This window comes from Pungitius pungitius, unplaced genomic scaffold (genome assembly GCF_949316345.1).
Source record: "Pungitius pungitius unplaced genomic scaffold, fPunPun2.1 scaffold_145, whole genome shotgun sequence".
Classification (NCBI taxonomy): Eukaryota; Metazoa; Chordata; class Actinopteri; order Perciformes; family Gasterosteidae; genus Pungitius; species Pungitius pungitius.
In genome coordinates this window covers 533-17,092 of record NW_026909826.1, presented here as the reverse complement: position 1 = coordinate 17,092, position 16,560 = coordinate 533, and the positions used below count along the sequence as shown (strand labels likewise).

The 16,560-nt window shown below is 48.6% G+C and overlaps 1 protein-coding gene across 6 annotated transcripts; it reads right to left on the bottom strand.

Annotated features, from left to right (window-relative positions):
• Positions 1–6: 6 nt before the first annotated feature.
• LOC119216390 (transcription factor E2-alpha) lies at positions 7–15,093 on the bottom strand. 6 transcript variants are annotated; one of them, XM_062560390.1, is made up of 13 exons: positions 14,626–15,093; positions 14,352–14,399; positions 12,620–12,692; positions 7,612–7,685; positions 6,865–6,937; positions 6,334–6,374; positions 5,969–6,101; positions 5,550–5,596; positions 1,251–1,344; positions 1,044–1,144; positions 745–868; positions 564–622; positions 7–187 (listed from the first exon to the last, which is right to left on the bottom strand). In XM_062560390.1, the coding sequence occupies exons 1-13, from the start codon at positions 14,698–14,700 to the stop codon at positions 26–28; spliced, it is 1,104 nt and encodes a 367-aa protein (XP_062416374.1). In that variant the 5' UTR covers positions 14,701–15,093; the 3' UTR covers positions 7–25. The 6 variants fall into 6 exon arrangements, with proteins under 6 accessions (XP_062416374.1, XP_062416373.1, XP_062416375.1 ...); XM_062560389.1 differs by having other exon boundaries at positions 5,969–6,104; positions 14,626–15,092; XM_062560391.1 differs by having other exon boundaries at positions 745–838; positions 5,969–6,104; positions 14,626–15,091.
• Positions 15,094–16,560: the final 1,467 nt, after the last annotated feature.

Here is a 16,560-nt window from a genome sequence, read left to right as displayed (position 1 = left end):
CGTAGATTTCTTTATGTGTGTGTGTTTAATCTGAAAACCTTAAAATCTCATACACATGTCCAAAAAAAGGAATTACACTGGTACGATAAATATGCGAGAATCCAACTGCACCTGCAATAGCCTGAGGAGATCCAGGGGTAGATGGAGCGGAGGGGAAGTTATTACTGTTGTGGTCCGACGGGTAAATCTGAAAGAATTGATCGAGCAGACCAACAGTATTGATTTTCACTGCAATAGCGGACCATTGTGTCGCCATGACAGGTTCTCCTACATGATGGAATGAGTTCCATATCATACGGTATTTATCTCGACTCAACGTAAATGTCATAAAATATGAACTAAAAGAATCAAAGAGAAATATAGTGGGAAGTTCATCTGTTTTTAGCAACAAGACGACACTAAAACACTAATGGAACGATTTATCTTCTTCGCATCATCATTTTAATTAAAATTATTCACGCAGATCACACCCAACATGACATATTTTCACTTAGGAGATAAAAATACACAGTTTCATCGCCCAGCACTAATTTTGAAAAGCAAATAAACAGCAAACAACTCACTGAGGCAAGAGCCTTCCCAATTTCATCTCCTGAGCTGCCAGCTGTGGTTCCTCGGTTTGCTGCAGAGACAAAAGAAATCACAAAGTCAGATAACGCGTTTATTTTGTTCTTGGGGGGGGGGGGGGGGGGGGATAAACCCCTTTTAACATCATAAACAAGTTTATTCGTACGACGTCCTTACCCATGATGCTCTCTCCGTTGATGGCGGGGGTGTGGCTGTAGGTGGCGGGGGCCGAGTGGAAGCCGTTGACTTCGCTGCCGTGCAGCGGATAGTTCTGTGGGGACAGAGGCAGGGGTTGACGCTTCTGGAAAGGGAATACAAGTAGCTTCGTGAGGCACAAACCCCTTGGAAAGATGTGAAAGATGTTTAGTGAAGGAAGGCTCAATTGTTACTCATCATTTTGGTCAACAGGTATTTTATGCTTTTGTGCTTTTATCGATTGAAAACATTTCTGAAGAATAGTAATTCATCCAACGCACCATCCTTTCCTGTGGGTTAATTGCAGAGAAGGAGCCCGGCTGTCCGATGTGAGGAGAGTTACCCAGCATGGCGGAGTAGCCAGAGGACGACCACGGGTCTTCTGGAGTAAAACACGAGACACACGTCGCAAATATGAAGACACCTTTTACGAGGAGAAACAGGCCAATGAGACAAATGAATTCCCGTGATGTTGCGCGAAAGGTTACCTTGCATATAGAAAGGGTAGACCGCTCCAGGCTTAGCACCAGGATATCCTCCGTTGTCCCTTGCATACTCGTCACCAGATGTGGAAGCGTACACCTGAACAAACATTCAGACAGTGAGACCGAGATTCCGAAAACAACAACCGCATACTTCACCGTGGACATTTTACGACTGAGGGGGTTCATTCATCGTTTGAAGTTTCACTCGGTTTGTGTCCCCGGGAGCGTCACGACGGAGAGACAAAGTAATAAGGAATCAATCCACCCTGATCCTTGCTCCCCCCCCCCATAGCCTCAAGTGGCCACAAGGTGGCGGCGGGGAGTCTGGCGGCTGCTCGGCACAGCGGCGGCGGCCATGCCACGCTGGGCACAGCGACGGCTCCAGTCCCAGCGCACAGTGAGCGCTTCCTCTTGCTCCCGGGACCCCAGTGACATCGCCCTGCCTCGCCCCGCAGCCCCTCCCTGCAACACACCCGGTATCAGCTGGCACGCATGCCGGGCCTTCGGGCGAGCCAACACTCTCTCTCTCTCTCTCTCTCCCTCCCTCTCCCACCAGCAAATACCTCAGAAAAACCGGCACCATCACGTTCTCTGCGGCGTCAACGAGGAGGACTGGATTCAGTGATGACATTTCATAGCAGCGCCCCCCCCCCCCCCCCCCGCCGCCCGAAGAGTCCGATCACACGTCATATCCCACACGGCCGCTAACAGAAACGGGCGCCGGGGGCCTCGGAGTGACGCGTCTCCGCGCTCCGAGGTGGACATTCGCAGCCCTCGGTTACCCCCCCCCCCCCCCCAAAAAACCCGCCATCAGACGCCACTCGGTTCGTCTTATTCCTCCTCCTCCTCCTCCGCTGTGGCAACACGGCAAAGAGGAAGTAAGAGGCTAGGCTGCAAAGAATGCTAATCCGGAGAAGGGATTTCTTTTTTTTTTCTTTTTTCTGTAATTTGATTTAACAGGGAGAAGTGGAAAGGGAATGGAGAGATGCACTTCTAATTACAGAGCCATCTGCCTGTTCCTGGACCACATCCAACTCCACAGGCAGCTGGGCTGAGGAGAGGGAAAGAGAGAGAGAGAGGGAGAGAGAGAGAGAGATGGGGGCTGGGATTCAGTCAGAAAGAGAGAGAGAGAAAGAGAGAGAGAGGGAGAGAGAGAGAGAGATGGGGGCTGGGATTCAGTCAGAAAGAGAGAGAGAGAAAGAGAGAGAGAGGGAGAGAGGGATTGCAGAGGGTGGTAAAGGGGCAAGGGGGAGAATCGAAGAGGGGGGGGGGGGTGAAAAATGGAAGGCCCTGGTGATTTATGAAATGGGTAGAGAGATAGGGGGTGTTAAAGGGGGAGTGGGGGGGGGGGGGGACAGGAGAAGGTAATCTAAATGACTTAAACAAAGCTTGATATGGCCAGGGGAGTGTGACGGAAGCAGGGGATTTAAAACGATCGCGGTTAATTCGGGGGGAAAACATGACGGAGATGGCTTCATTTGACAATAGGCTTTGAGTTGTTCTTTCACGGGGGGCGGGGGGGGGAAACAATGTCGAGTGAATCCTGCTGCTCTGGATGGGAACAGAGGACCACACAATGACTGGTGCTGCTGGATAATTGTATTCTCCTCTCAGGGAAGAAAAAGGAAGGGATTTCTAGGGGTAAAATCCTCGACTAATAAAGGGTTTAAAGTAATTCAGGTTACGAGCGTGCAAAGGTCTAGAAAAACACGCCGTTGTGGCAAAGGGGCCGAGGAGCAGATGAAGATTAACAAACCGACCTCAGAGCTTTTTTTTGTGATGGTCTATTGCACAACTAGGGGGCAGAAGAGAAGTTCCGGCGTGTCGTTTGATTGTTGCAGGTGAGAGGGGGGTGGGGGGGTGGGGGGGGGTTCATGGGTGGGTTAGAGAAGCCAAAGGAGCTCAAGGGAAAATGGCCTTTACGTTGCAGCCCGTTATCAAGCCATTTGCTGGCTTATGGCAACGAGATTTAAGTAACAAGAGTAGATTTAAAAAAAAAAGATAAAGAGCATGTCGGTGGGAGTGGGAGCGGGGGGGGGGTGTAGAGAAGCAGGAGAGGATCATCATCATCGGCAGTCATTAATCTGGGCTCAGACACGGGGCTAAGAGGCCTCGCAAGCACCGCGCCTCACAACTGGGTCACTCACAGTAGGTGGGTGGGGGAGGGGGAGCGAGGGGGGGGGGGGGGGGGGGGGGGCGGGAGGCCCACCCAGGCCATCATGTGGTGAAGCGTAGGCAGAGGGCTGGGACAGGGGGGGGGGGAATTCACGCATGCAGACACCTCCTCGGTCGCAAAACCACGCAGCCATCGTTCACCCTGCAGGGAACGACTGAGGTTCAGACAGCGGAAAAAATAAAAGGGGGGAGGGCGGGGGGGGGGGGGCAGCAGACAGAGTGTTCAGGCTATCTCCGTGGTGCGGTCACCGCGGCGGAGAGTGTCCACACGCTGAGGTTTCAGCGGCCACTTCAACATGACAACACCCATCAGGTGGGGGACAGCACTGGCGTCGTATCGTTGGTGAATAAGCGGCGTGGACCCCCCCCCTTCGTCAAAAGCAGCCCGAGGTTTGCATCCCTCGCGTCTTTGTCTCGAAAAATAAAGAGTCTGAATGCAACGCGGTTAATGCTCGACTTAATTTCCTGCCGGATTATGCGTCCACGGCTCCGTGATTTTGGACCCAGCCAGCCATATAAATCCTTTCATTTCACTCCGTCCATGCGTTAAAAAAAACAAAAAACAACATCAGCACAGGCACGAGTCAATCGTCATTTAACTTTTCCATGCGAGTGATGCGCAGATTTCAATAAGATTGTATTGTGGAAAAGGGCCAACGTGGTGTCAATGCTTCGTGGTATTCAAATGGGGCAAACGGGGAGTCCGATCGATCCCGGGTCTTCGGCAGCTGAAGCCCGGTGGAAAATAACCTATAAATGGGAACGATGTGTGCGGCCCGGTTGAGTCGCTTTAAAACCGACCGACGGCGAGACGCGTCGAGGATGCGTTCGAACGCGTCGCGGTGACTGGTGTTTCCAGCAATGTGAGGCTGCCATCATCCACGCGTCAGCTGCTGGGAATTCTGGGCCCGCTGACAAAATGTGACACTTGGTGCGGCGTATCAAAGCCCTGCATGCTACTGCCGAGCACTTGGAGCAAGAATTGAAGAGTTTGTAAACACTCCAGTTAAAAAAAAAAACGCTCCACAAATTTAAAACCCACGGAACCACAACCGTTGTGAATAAAAATACTTTAAAACTCCAAGACCCAAATTCAAAAAAGGGAGAAATTTACAGATTGCAAACTTCCCGAACGGCTTCTACATTGTCCTTGTAGGAAAGGCCATTCATTCATTCATTCATTTTTTTAATCTAAAGTCCACAACCAGAAGAAATAAGAATTTAAATAGAAGCGTTAGTATATCTTTATATGCGTTGATAAACTCACTTCATTACTCTTGCGGAAATAATTAAAGGCATTTTATCCCGTTTTTTGGCTCACCTTTTCCCAAACTTGCATCTTTGCACAAAACGTATATTTTTAAAAACGTTTGCATAGTCCTCTGGTCCGTGCATTCATATGAATAGATTCTAAGGCCGAAGGGAATATGCACGCGTTAGGGACGTAATGAGCAAACAACTGGAGAAATGAGACTTTTCGATATAGTTTAACTGTCGTTAAACCTCGCAGATTCTTGCCGAATTTAAAAAGTTACACGCTTCGAGCGCTTGATAAACAAATAGGAACTTGTTGTTGTTGTTGTATTGCTTTAGCAAATCCTCGAAAAAAACTTGTAACTGGATCCAAATTAGAACCAGCCGCCACCTCCCGACCCTCGTTGACCCCTCACTGGCTGCATGAAACACGTGTGCCTTCATTACCCAAAATCCAGCAACTCTGTTCTTACAAAACCCACAAATCCAAAGCAAGAACGCCGAAGGAGGTGAGCTGCCCAACTTGACAAAGTACCTAAAAAAAAAAAAAATCCTATAAATTTGCTCGTCTACATGACAACCGGGCCCCGAACACCACTCGAAGCCACTCGAGTGCAGTGCGGAGGCTCTGCGATGATGTTTATTGGGCTCCGAGTTGCCCCCGACTGTCAGCTCACAGAGTCTGACGGAACGGAGGCTCTTCACCCCCCCCCCCCCCCCCTCATCCCCCCCCCCCCCCCTACGTCTGTCACGGAACCGCTCAAGCAGAGTGGAGAGAGCAGCGACTGTGTCTATATGTAGCAAGAGAGAGAGAGAGAGAGAGAGAGAGAGAGAGAGACTGCGCTGTGAAGGCGAGCAGAAATAAGCTCTCACCGAGGACGGCAGGCCAGGGGGTTTCCGAATCTTCTTTGGCTGGGGTTCTGCATACAGGGGGATGGGGGGGGGGGGGGGCGGAGAAACAGAGAAACGGTGAAAGAGAGAAACAGAAGAACACACATGAAGACACGTCTCACAAATGTGACGTCAGTCCACGTCTGACTGGGTTCTAAAATCCAACAAGTAGACACACAAGATGTGCACGTCTAGCAGTGTGCATTTATATGTACAAACCTATTTAGACAAAGCACAGTGGGACAAAATAACAGCGTTTCTACGATTTGAAGAGAATTATATGAACCCAGGAAGTAAATCGTAACCATTGAAAAGAAAGAGAAAAAAAAAAAAAAAAACACTGCAAGGGGAATTCCAGATAAAAGAAAGATGAACAAACAGGTCGTGTCCAGTTGTATCACCTAGGCCTCCATCCGGCGGCCTTCTCCTTGGGTTGGTGGGGTACGACGGGTAAAACTGGGAGCCGGTTTTCAGGCCGGAGGGGGACATGGCGTCGGGGCTGGGCATCGCTATTTCACTAGGTAGAAAACCAGGCTGCTAGAACAGAGAAAGATGGAGAAACACAAGGCCTTTACAATCAACTACTTACGGGGGCGTGGAACGGCACAAACAACTTCTCTTCTGGGAAATGAAGGCAGTTAATTCAAAGTGTTTAGCATGAAAAGAGAAGTGAGAAAACAGGGCTTCCTTTAGATGGCACATTACATAAATTCATCTCATCACCTTTGCAGGGCGTTGCAGTGAACGAGCTAAATGCTAAACATACCTGGCTTACAAAGGGAGGGTACGATGGCCTCTCATTTTTACCTGCAAGATAAAAAAAAGTGAAAATCGTATCAACGTTAATGCGAGTGAAACCATGAGAAAAATAGCTTCCTTTGAGTTTATTTATTTTTAAAGTACGAAAGGTCCAGGATGCCCCCCTCCCCCCCCCCCCTTTTTTCAGTACGCTCAGCTGCAGAAAGGCGCCTGCCAGACAAAACCCTGGGGAAGGTTTCTGCTTCAGTGCCCCAACATCCTCACACTCATGAACACACACACACACACACACACACACACACACACACACACACACACACACACACACACACACACACACACACACACACACACACACACACACACACACACACACACACACACACACACACACACACACACACACACACACACACACACAACAAAGTATGCGTAACAGTCAAATCGGCCATTATCAACACGATTATTTTATCCTCCATCACAGGAAAGGAAACTCGCACTTCTTTTTAAAAGGCGACCTAAAATGACACAAACATACCTGCGACCCCCGCACTGATGAACGGGGAGGACAAGCCTTCGTGCTCGTTGTAGTGGGATCCCTCAACGTAGCCCTGAGGGGACAACGGCAAGACACGCAACAACGACGACATGAGTAAGAAAAGAGGAGACAGACAAATGCAATACGAGTCATGCAGGCTCCAACATGGGGGGGCCACACTCGAATGATAAACCGCGTTTAGTGGTCTTGTTAATGCACCCACGTGGCTGTCTTAGTGGGTACCCTCCCTCAGCTCTTTCCGTCTAACTAACAGGACCCGTGCCAAACAAATCTGCATCAGCTCCGGGGATTCGATCCTGACTTTTTTTTTTTTTTTTTTTAATTATCAACTTGTGGTAATCAAAGCCTGCTGCATCTATTTCACCCCGCGTTCCTTGTATTTACACAAGAGTTGTGCCAAGACGGTTAAAGCGGATGTTAGGGCCGCAATTACCGGTGGGCTTCCACAGAGGTTCTGGGCTACTCGACAGCCTGCCAACGCAGGATCCCGAGCCAAGGTTATTAGGTAGAGAGTAAAACTACCACTTCAGATCAAACATGGCACACGGCACGAAACGGTACTGAGCTGTTGTGCTGGTAGGGGGGGGGGGGGGGGGGGGGGGGGAGAGAAGGTGTGTGTGTGTGTGTGACAATAATCACGGCATCTGGTGCGGAACACTTGGACCTCGAAAACTCTGATTGGTGTGCGGCTCGGGAGTGCGAGAGAGCGTTGTTTTTGGATCTTACCCGTCCTTGGCTGAACGAGGGGCTGTTCTGTTCTGCCGGGCCCCAAGACCCGGAGCCGCTGCGCTCGTCTATTGCTGCAAGGAGACATATTGTTAAGATTCACGGAGGAGGGAGAAGGGGGGGGGGGGGGGGGGAACAGCGACAGATGAAAGACTCGAGAAAGCAGGTTGGATTAACGCAGCGATGTTGGCCCATCCCCTGATGACGAGAGCGCGTAAATCGTTATCCCGTGCGTCGCTACGGATACGGGGAAGTGTCCCGACGTGGGATACCAGGGGAACCTGCCCCCTCCCCCCCCCCCCACTCTGTCCTACTCTGGACATCGGCCGTCCTTAAGTGGCCACAGTGGGCTTGCGCGAGCCAAGAGGGAGCGTCTCTATTGATCAAAGGAGCCGCTGTCGCAAGGCAATGTTACACCATTTCACCCCCCAAAAATAAATAAATAAATAAACTAATTATTATGCTGCTGAGCGTACCCATCAGCGTTTATCGCGGTCACTGAATAGCACACATTTAACCATTTAATAACTCGACATACACTCGAATGGAATTGACACACATGAACATGTGGAGTAACAAAAATGCATTGAGCCCAAATATGAACGTTTTAGGGTAAAGAAAAAGGCCGATGTGTGACACAAAGGGAAAAGACGCAGCCAAAAGACTGGTGGAGCAGAAATACCCCCATCATCCCCTTCTCCCTGTCTTATGCACTAATGCTATCCGGGCTCTCCGGAGACACAAGCCTTAATTGCATGCTGATTTGCATAATTGTGCATATTAATGCAGTTTCCTTATGAATATTCATATTTCGCCTTTGATTTTTTTTTTTTGCCTAATTAAAAAAAATGTGTGTGAGAAGGCAAAAGAGAGCGAGCGAGGAAGGAGGAAGCGAGGGGACGAGAGGGAGGGAGGGGAGGGCAGAGCGAGAGGGGTCTGCCTGAGATCAGCAGCCCGACTGACGAGCGAGAATGAGTGATGAGACTAACAGAGCGGTGCAGGCACCTACACACGCCGCGACAGCCGTGATCTATGGCGCCCGGCGCCGCCGGCGTGGAGAATCAGGCGGGCAGCGAGGAGAGGGGACCTCGAAAGATCAGCCTCGCTCACCGTCACAGACGGGGGGTGTGGGGGGGGGGGGGGGACAACCGTGTCCGATGGCACGCGACGCCGGTGAGGCGCTCGCCGCTAAATAAAGATGACAGACTTTGTATGAAAGACACACGAGCCCAGAAGCTGCCGCCAGGAGAAGGGATCCCCAAATTGGTGAGATTAAATAATAATAATAATAAAAGAAGAAAGATGCATTTCGAAAGGATCAATTCATCGTAAAAATCGCCTCTTTGTTCCACCTCGGGAAGCCGCGGCTTCCTTCGAGGAGGAGGAGGAGACCGGCAGACCGCGACGCATTTCTCACACGTCCAGGTGACCCCCAGCGATGCGAGCCGTCCACTGTCGGCGGCGCCCGCCAGGCCGAGCGGCGGGGTCGGCGGGCGGATAACTTCACAGGAATGCTCCACACAAAACGCGTTTGCCTCCCTTTGGCCAGCGGGGGAGGGGGAAGTGGGGGGCAGAGGATGGAGCGAAATAAGCACAACTGTGCAGGAGCAAGTCTGACAACATTGTGTCACACACTCGCCGGAGTAATTAACTCTGAGGCAATTAAAACAAGGCGGAGACGCCACCGGGCCGGAAGCGAGGCCGCCTCGGTGGTCGATCATCGCAGGTGCGAAAGCAAAAAACAGGAAATAAAAAGCTGCCAAGAAGCTTCAAACGCCGTAATGAAAAGTAATACACGGAGGTCAGATGCTTACAGTAGCCACTGGATTGGGAGTTATTTATATCCTGTGTACTTTTGCTCTTGTACGCGCAAGTAAGCAGGTTTTAAAGTCTAACTGTGAAAACAAGATGTGTTCCGTACCATTCAAAGTAGGTCAGAGATGAACTCCAACATCCATTATTTTGGCCAGTACACATATTTTTAGTACTTTTTGTTTTAAACCAACCCTTCACCTGTGACCCAAAAAAAAAAAAAGAAAGAAAAAGGAATAGCTGTGAACACGTTTGCATTCTCGCCGAAATCTAAAGGACAAACGCAGATCTGCCTGGTCTGGGCTTTATTTCCTTCTTATTTCCTTACTTACTCCACTATTGATCTTTTCATTTCTCCAGTCGCCCTGCAGTGCTGCTCTGCAAGACGTACTTTGTATGAATATAAATGTATATCCCCAAAACAAAGCTCTCGTACTGCCGCTAGTGTAGCCGCCTTTTAAAAGGCTGCAATTGATCAGCGTGTCATGGAATACGTCGATGTGATGTTCTCATACCGGCAACACTTTATTACAGCTTACAGTTTTCCTATCACATTGGTGAAATCAGAAAAAAACAACAACATTTAATTCTTTGACAATCTTCCTTTAACCGTGAATAACAACGTGACTCGAGTATCACAATAGTATCACAGAGCAATGAAACCCATCATTATGCTGGATTATGATTACTGGTGGATGTTCGGGCTGAGTGATAATTCTTCCAATTGAATCGCATCGTAATAAAATCATATGTTGAGACGTCACAGTGTGTTGTCTAAATTGATAAAGCTCAAGCATATCACTCAGATAATGAGATTTTGCTACAAAGTTTCATTAAAGAGATACTCTTTGCTACTCTTTGCTACTTTTTTCATTCGCCAAAATAAATTCACGCCAGAGTGATTATTTCCTGTATACTATTGTGTTACTGGATCTAATACCGAAACCTTTCCCATCTTCACACAGCTTTAGCGACATAAAGATGGAGATCGGTCGACATGATGCTCAAATAGGGAAAACAAGACGTAGCATAGAAAGTACCCCGCTCTAATCTACGAGTTACAAAACGCACACGAGAAGGGTTTGCCGTTAAAACGACGTTCTCCGGGGCGAACGCGGCGTCCGTCGGGGGCCTCGGCCGGCGTGACGGCGCTTCTGCAGAAACATTTAGTTCTCCGCCGCAGAGCCTTACGAAAACATCTAGTTTAGCTGAAGACGGAAACCACTCTCCTCACCCGCCGCGACGCACAGCGTAGAGAGACGCGCGGCCCGCAACTCGTGCAGGTGCACAACCAGGTGCACAACAAGGTGCACAACAAGGTACACAACAAGGTACACAACCGGGAGCGCAGAAAGTCACGAGCCAGCGAGGCAGCTACCGGGAGAGGCCAGAAGTGTAAATTCACAATGCTGTTTGTTGTGATCTCAGGGAAACGAGCCTGTCGCGTCCCTGGTATGTACTGTGTGTGTGTGTGTGTGTGTGTGTGTGTGTGTGTTGGGGGGTTTGGAGACGCTGCCAGCAGCTGCAGAGGTGACGGAGGGGACGCCTGCCTGAAGGCTTGTTGGCTTGGCCAGCTCCCACCACACACTATCACACTCTGCCTCCCCTGCTTCTCAAACATCCCACACTTCTTGCCAATCCTCCTCTCTCTCTCTCTCTCTCTCTCTCTTTTTCTCTGCACCCCGATACACTCTGCGACCCCCCCCCCACACACACACACACACACGCCACTGAGGAAGGGAGAAGGACGCCTAATGCAATTAGCACCCCTCTGAGCCCCTTTGTGTTGATGAATAGAGGTGGTCTGGTGGGCCACTAGGCTGCTTGCTGCCGTTCCCGCGCTGCTGGATCCCTGAATATACAAGCCGGGCCGAGCGACGTCATAGGCGGACATTGTTCTTTAATGGTCATCATTTATACGATAAATGGGTTAGACCCGAAAGCCAAATTGTATTTTGAAGTAATAAGCCATTTGCCAGCGTGGCCATTTAAAAAGAAGCTCCTGCTGACGAAACCCAGCCCTTTCATCTAAAGATATATATAAAGAAATCATCTACACCGAATTTTCTTCGAGATCCTTCTTAAAAACATCCGGTCTGTCGATGCGAGATTTGTTCCACGCGTACACAGCCCGCATTTTACTCGCCGCGTGCACTGCAACATGAAACAGATGTACAAAAACGCCAAAGTGCTATTAGATGGTACCTGCAGATCTCTCAGGCTTAAATGGGACTGCTGGCAACATTGCATTAAACTAGGTGTCAATGACAAGAGGGACCACAAGGAGATGTTGGGGGGGGGGGGGGGGGGAATGAACTCCTCACTGCTTAGTAATTGCTTGCTGTAATAGAAACAAACAGAATGCTGCCTTCCACAGGCTGATCCCCCCCTCCCCCTCTATTCAACAAGCTCCCTCGTCCACTCGGGCCGCTCACTGCACGCTGGGCCGGTTCAAGAGGGGGGGGGGGGGGGAGACATTGTCTCGGGCTCGAGCCATTTCCTGCAGATCAGTGGGGGTAAGAGCCCCGGGCGCGTTGGGGGAGGAGTGTTTTACACTTCAGGGTGGAGGAGTCGTTTCAAGTCCATAAGCCCCCGTTTTTGTTTTTTCTTCTTCTTCTTCTAGCCTTTGTTCCTCAGTGGCCAAGTTCTCACTCTGGGGAACACTGGGGAGTGTGACTCGATTTCACACGCCAGGTTGGGGGGGGGGGGGGGGGGGGGTGACAGAGGAACGAAAGTAACACGACTCACTAATAACATGCAGGAAGAGAGTAAAAGCTCACTCAAAGGGCTTCGGGTGCTGGAGGGGGTTAACTGCAGCTACTTTGCACTTTAAAAAAAGAAGCGCTCGCCAAAGCAATAAGGGGACGGATCCGCAGACACGTGTAAAAATAAACGCGTGGGTACTAACAAATCTTTATACAGAAAGGGATCAGACATAAAAGGATATTTCTTTTCTCAACATGAGAATCAGGGAAATACCAAACTTTCTTTGAAATGTTCCATTTCTTGCAATTCAATACAAGATCAAAAGATTGTTCTTTGGTAGCAAGTTTCTTCTATGAAAACTGACATCAGCCGATGGTTTAACCCAGAGGTTGAGTTGAATTTGGTGAGGGGGGGGGCATTTACGTCAACAAAATGAAGAGAAGAAGAGAAGAGGCTGCAAAAAACGGTGACGTTTGGGGAAAAAGCTCACCTGATCCCTGAAACTGGCTGCTGGCGAGCGTCATGGTCCTGTTCTTCCCGTTGGCTACTGGCGGCGCGAACATCTGCAAGACAAAAGAGGAAAAGACGCTTAAACTGACAAAAGGGCGGCACACTTCACACATCCTAGTTCCACTAATAAGAGGACATCGCGCACGCGTGTCGCTCAGTCCTCGTACGTACGTACTTACATACGTGTGTGTGTGTGTGTGTGTGTGTGTGCGCTCTTGCAGGCATTTCAGTTTTGGATGAGTCTAAAGTGAGATGTTAGCCATTTAAAAACGTGCGGTTCCACCGTTTTTAAACGTCTTCTAGCGTGACACTAAAACATGCGGATGAAGGTTAGATGAGGTAAACATGCTTTGTACGGCATTGCGAAATGAAACCGTATCCACGCTTGACGTTGTGATGAGGCGTTTTGTCACTGTGGGCTTCACCAGGAGCCTGTGATGTGGTCTAAATGGCGTTCAGTAACGTGGCCAAACTCTACTGTAGAAACCAGACCTTTTTTCTAAGTAGGACACAAAAACACAATCTGCCACAACCACACACCATCTCCTTTTTTTCTTTTCTCCTCTTCTCTTTTTAAACAGACCGATTTGGACGCCATCTTTGTTTTTTTTGTTTCCCCCCCCCCCTCCCGCTACAGTTTGGCCGCAGATATCTCAGACGCGTTTAGTTTTCCTTTTTTTTTATTCCACGTCCAATCTAGCGTGCGTTTCTGTGACTCGCCAGCTAATAAACAAACGGGACATTTGTTTGTACAATTTGACAGTTTCTCACCCAATTATCAACGTCATATTTAAACTGAACATCTGCCGATAGAAATTGGCAGCTCATCAATTTGAGCTTTTTTCCTGAAACAAACCGAAACGCCTAATGAGAACCTCCCACAAAGCCGCCCCCCGTCACAACGAGGGTTTTCCTTTCATGGGGAAAGGGTGTCTGTAAATGCCGATGGTGTGGCAGAGAATGCGGATATTAACAAAAGCAGCTGGCCGAATCATGCAAGTCGTTATAACGAAGCTCCACCAACCGAGTTCATGCACAACAACGCCTAAATAAAAAGGAAAAAGAAACAAAAAAAAAAGCTAGTGTTCCACTCAATGAAATGACAACGAGTCTAGAAAAAATATAAACACTTCCGGTTTAATCAACTGTAGTCCGTCTAAAGAAATCTCATGGGGCATTAAGTCTGCTGACGCATTGATGTGTCCCATGTATGGTAATTATCCAGAGCTAGTGGGCTTATTGGGGGGGGGGGCGGGAATAAGCAATGCAGCTCTGTTGCGCCCGTGAGCCGTTTACGTCGGAGTAAAGTTAAAAAAAAATAAGGCCTCACAACAGAATGAAACAGGTGAATAAAAGCAGAGCGGAATACTTCCATCCACTTTGGAGATAACGTCTGGCGGATTCCTCTTGAACGCATCAAAATGTCAAAGCGGAGAGAAAAGCCGACGCGGCCCGATTCGCGTGTAAACAATATTTCCACTTCAAATACGCGTTTCTGCAGTCGTTCCCGGATCGTTATTTACTTTTGTTTTTTGGGGGGGGGGTGGGGTTTCAGCGGATACCGGCTCGAGGATCCACTTCCGCGTCGCCGCGTCCCCCCCGCCTGCATCGTGGCGTGACCTACGCGCATTAAAACCTGAATTCATTTTTACCAGTCACCCTGGAGGTACATCAGTGATTTACTTGCCATGCTTTGATGTAATCAGTACTACCTTTGCATGCCAAGAGTGATGGATGGAAATATCTTGGGCTGACAAAACCTATTGTTAAAAACAAAACAAAAAACAAAAAAAGATTGCAGATTTTGAGAAATTAAATTTTTCCCCACTGTTTTTTTTTCTTCTCCCTTGCTACCCCCCCCCCCCCCCCCCCCCCACTTCTGCTTACACCCAGGCCTGTATCGCACTCTCTTTAGCCCTTTCTCCCAGTGCCACCCACCTACCACTGCCACCCAGAACCACCCAGACTGCTCTCCCACTCTCTTACCGCACTGAAATCCAGGAGGTCGTTGAGTTCCTTGTCAGTTCCCACTGCAGCCATTCTTTGCTGCTGTTCGTTCATACCCTTCAGTCTCTAATAAACCCTATGAGAGAAATTTGCAGATACAGGGTTTTAATGGCACTAGCAAGCACAAAGATAATTTACATAATTCTCGTAAAAAAATAAAATAAAAAATAATTAAAAAAAACAGAGGGTGATGGTAATGAATGATTCAAACTACTCTGTCCTTGCTATATCACACTAGTGAGGCAAATTAAAAGAATGTAGGGCTAAGTCCGCCTCTTTCCTGAGGGAAAAAAAAACAAAACAACAAAGCAACTTTCTCCTTATTGCCTACGCATTAAATGTATGTTTGTGATTTTAGAAAAAACACCCAACTTAACACCCAAAAATGTGCATCCATACATGAGGAAAGGATCTTGTGCATCGGAGAAGTGGAAATATATATATATATATATATATATATATATATTTTAAAAGAAGCGTCGTCTATTGAGTCTCAGCTGGCCCAAACACACACAGCTCGGATTACTAGCTCGCTCACAACGGAGCGATGAGGGAAGACCCACAACATTTAGGCCGCTTGACACGACACACTTCTAGCAGGGTCTACAACCCCCCCACCCCCACCACCCCAAATCAAAGCAATAGACACTGCACGAAATGATGAATACTTTGCCCCTCGGTCAAATCACTACCAAGTAATGGGGCGGGGGGAGGTGTAGGAAAATAATAATAGTAATAATAATTTTACGCAACCCGGTCCTAATACAGCCATATGTCGACCATCGCTACATAAGAGAGAGTGTAACACGTTTACAATTACAGACATAATTGGGACTGTTGTTAGCCCAAGGAAAAGGAGGTGAGAGGCAGCGCTAATGACTGTATGCAAACACGTCATTACCGAATTACCATACGTCAACTCGGAGAGAGGAACCCTGTCACGTGACACAGAGAGCGCCCAACTCTGATGCCGGGGCGGCGGATCAGAGAGCCTCAACGTGGTGGGGGGGTGGGGGGGGGGGAATAGAGACGCTTGGACACCAACAGGTGGTGTGCTTTTACAGCCTCTTTTGTTATACAGTAGTGATGTCAGTTAGTTTGTATGGGGATACAAAAAAAGCAGAGGGAGGGGGGGGGGGTGGGGGTACATATTAGAAACGGAAATGGAGTTGTGGAATGTAAACGAGAGGTGGACGTGTGTGTGAGCGATGACAGAACCACTTGAAAGCAAGACACACAAAAGTATGAAATGTCATAAATTATTATGTGCATATATGAAAATGATTAAGTCACTCAGGGAGGGGGGGTGGGCGACAAAATCTGCAGTCCAGGTCTAGAGAACTCAGGCAAGCGGAACTAATTTAACCTTGAGACAAGGGAGGGAAGTGAACACACACACACACAGGTGTAAATAGGCTAGAAACACGGCTGTCGTCGCTTTTCCAAACTTTTGGATAAGACGGCGAAATCAAGGACAAAAAAAAAAAAAAAAAAGCTCTTCCAAGCACAGCACCAGAATAAACTTAAACACCGCTATTTAACCAACGAGTTAAACGGAGCGGAACGCACAGAGGGCCTTAATGGGACCAAATGGCATCTTCGGCTACCGATGGATCAATATTTGAAGCGAGCAGATTAAAGGGTCTTTGTCACCCCGACACAAGGCGGCTCGTTCCCCCCCCCACAGAGGAGCGTGCACTTCCAGTGGGAACAGCAACGGACGACCCCCCCCCCCAAAAAAAGCTCCCATTCAAATCTTAACACGACATACATGCACGTGTCTAGCTGACAATATACATGTGGCTTTTTAAGCTAATAATTTAGAACAATAAAAAAAGGGTAAATCAAGCACCTTCTAGCTGTCGAACAAGCATGTAATAACTGGTGTGGCCATTACAATATTAGGAAATATTA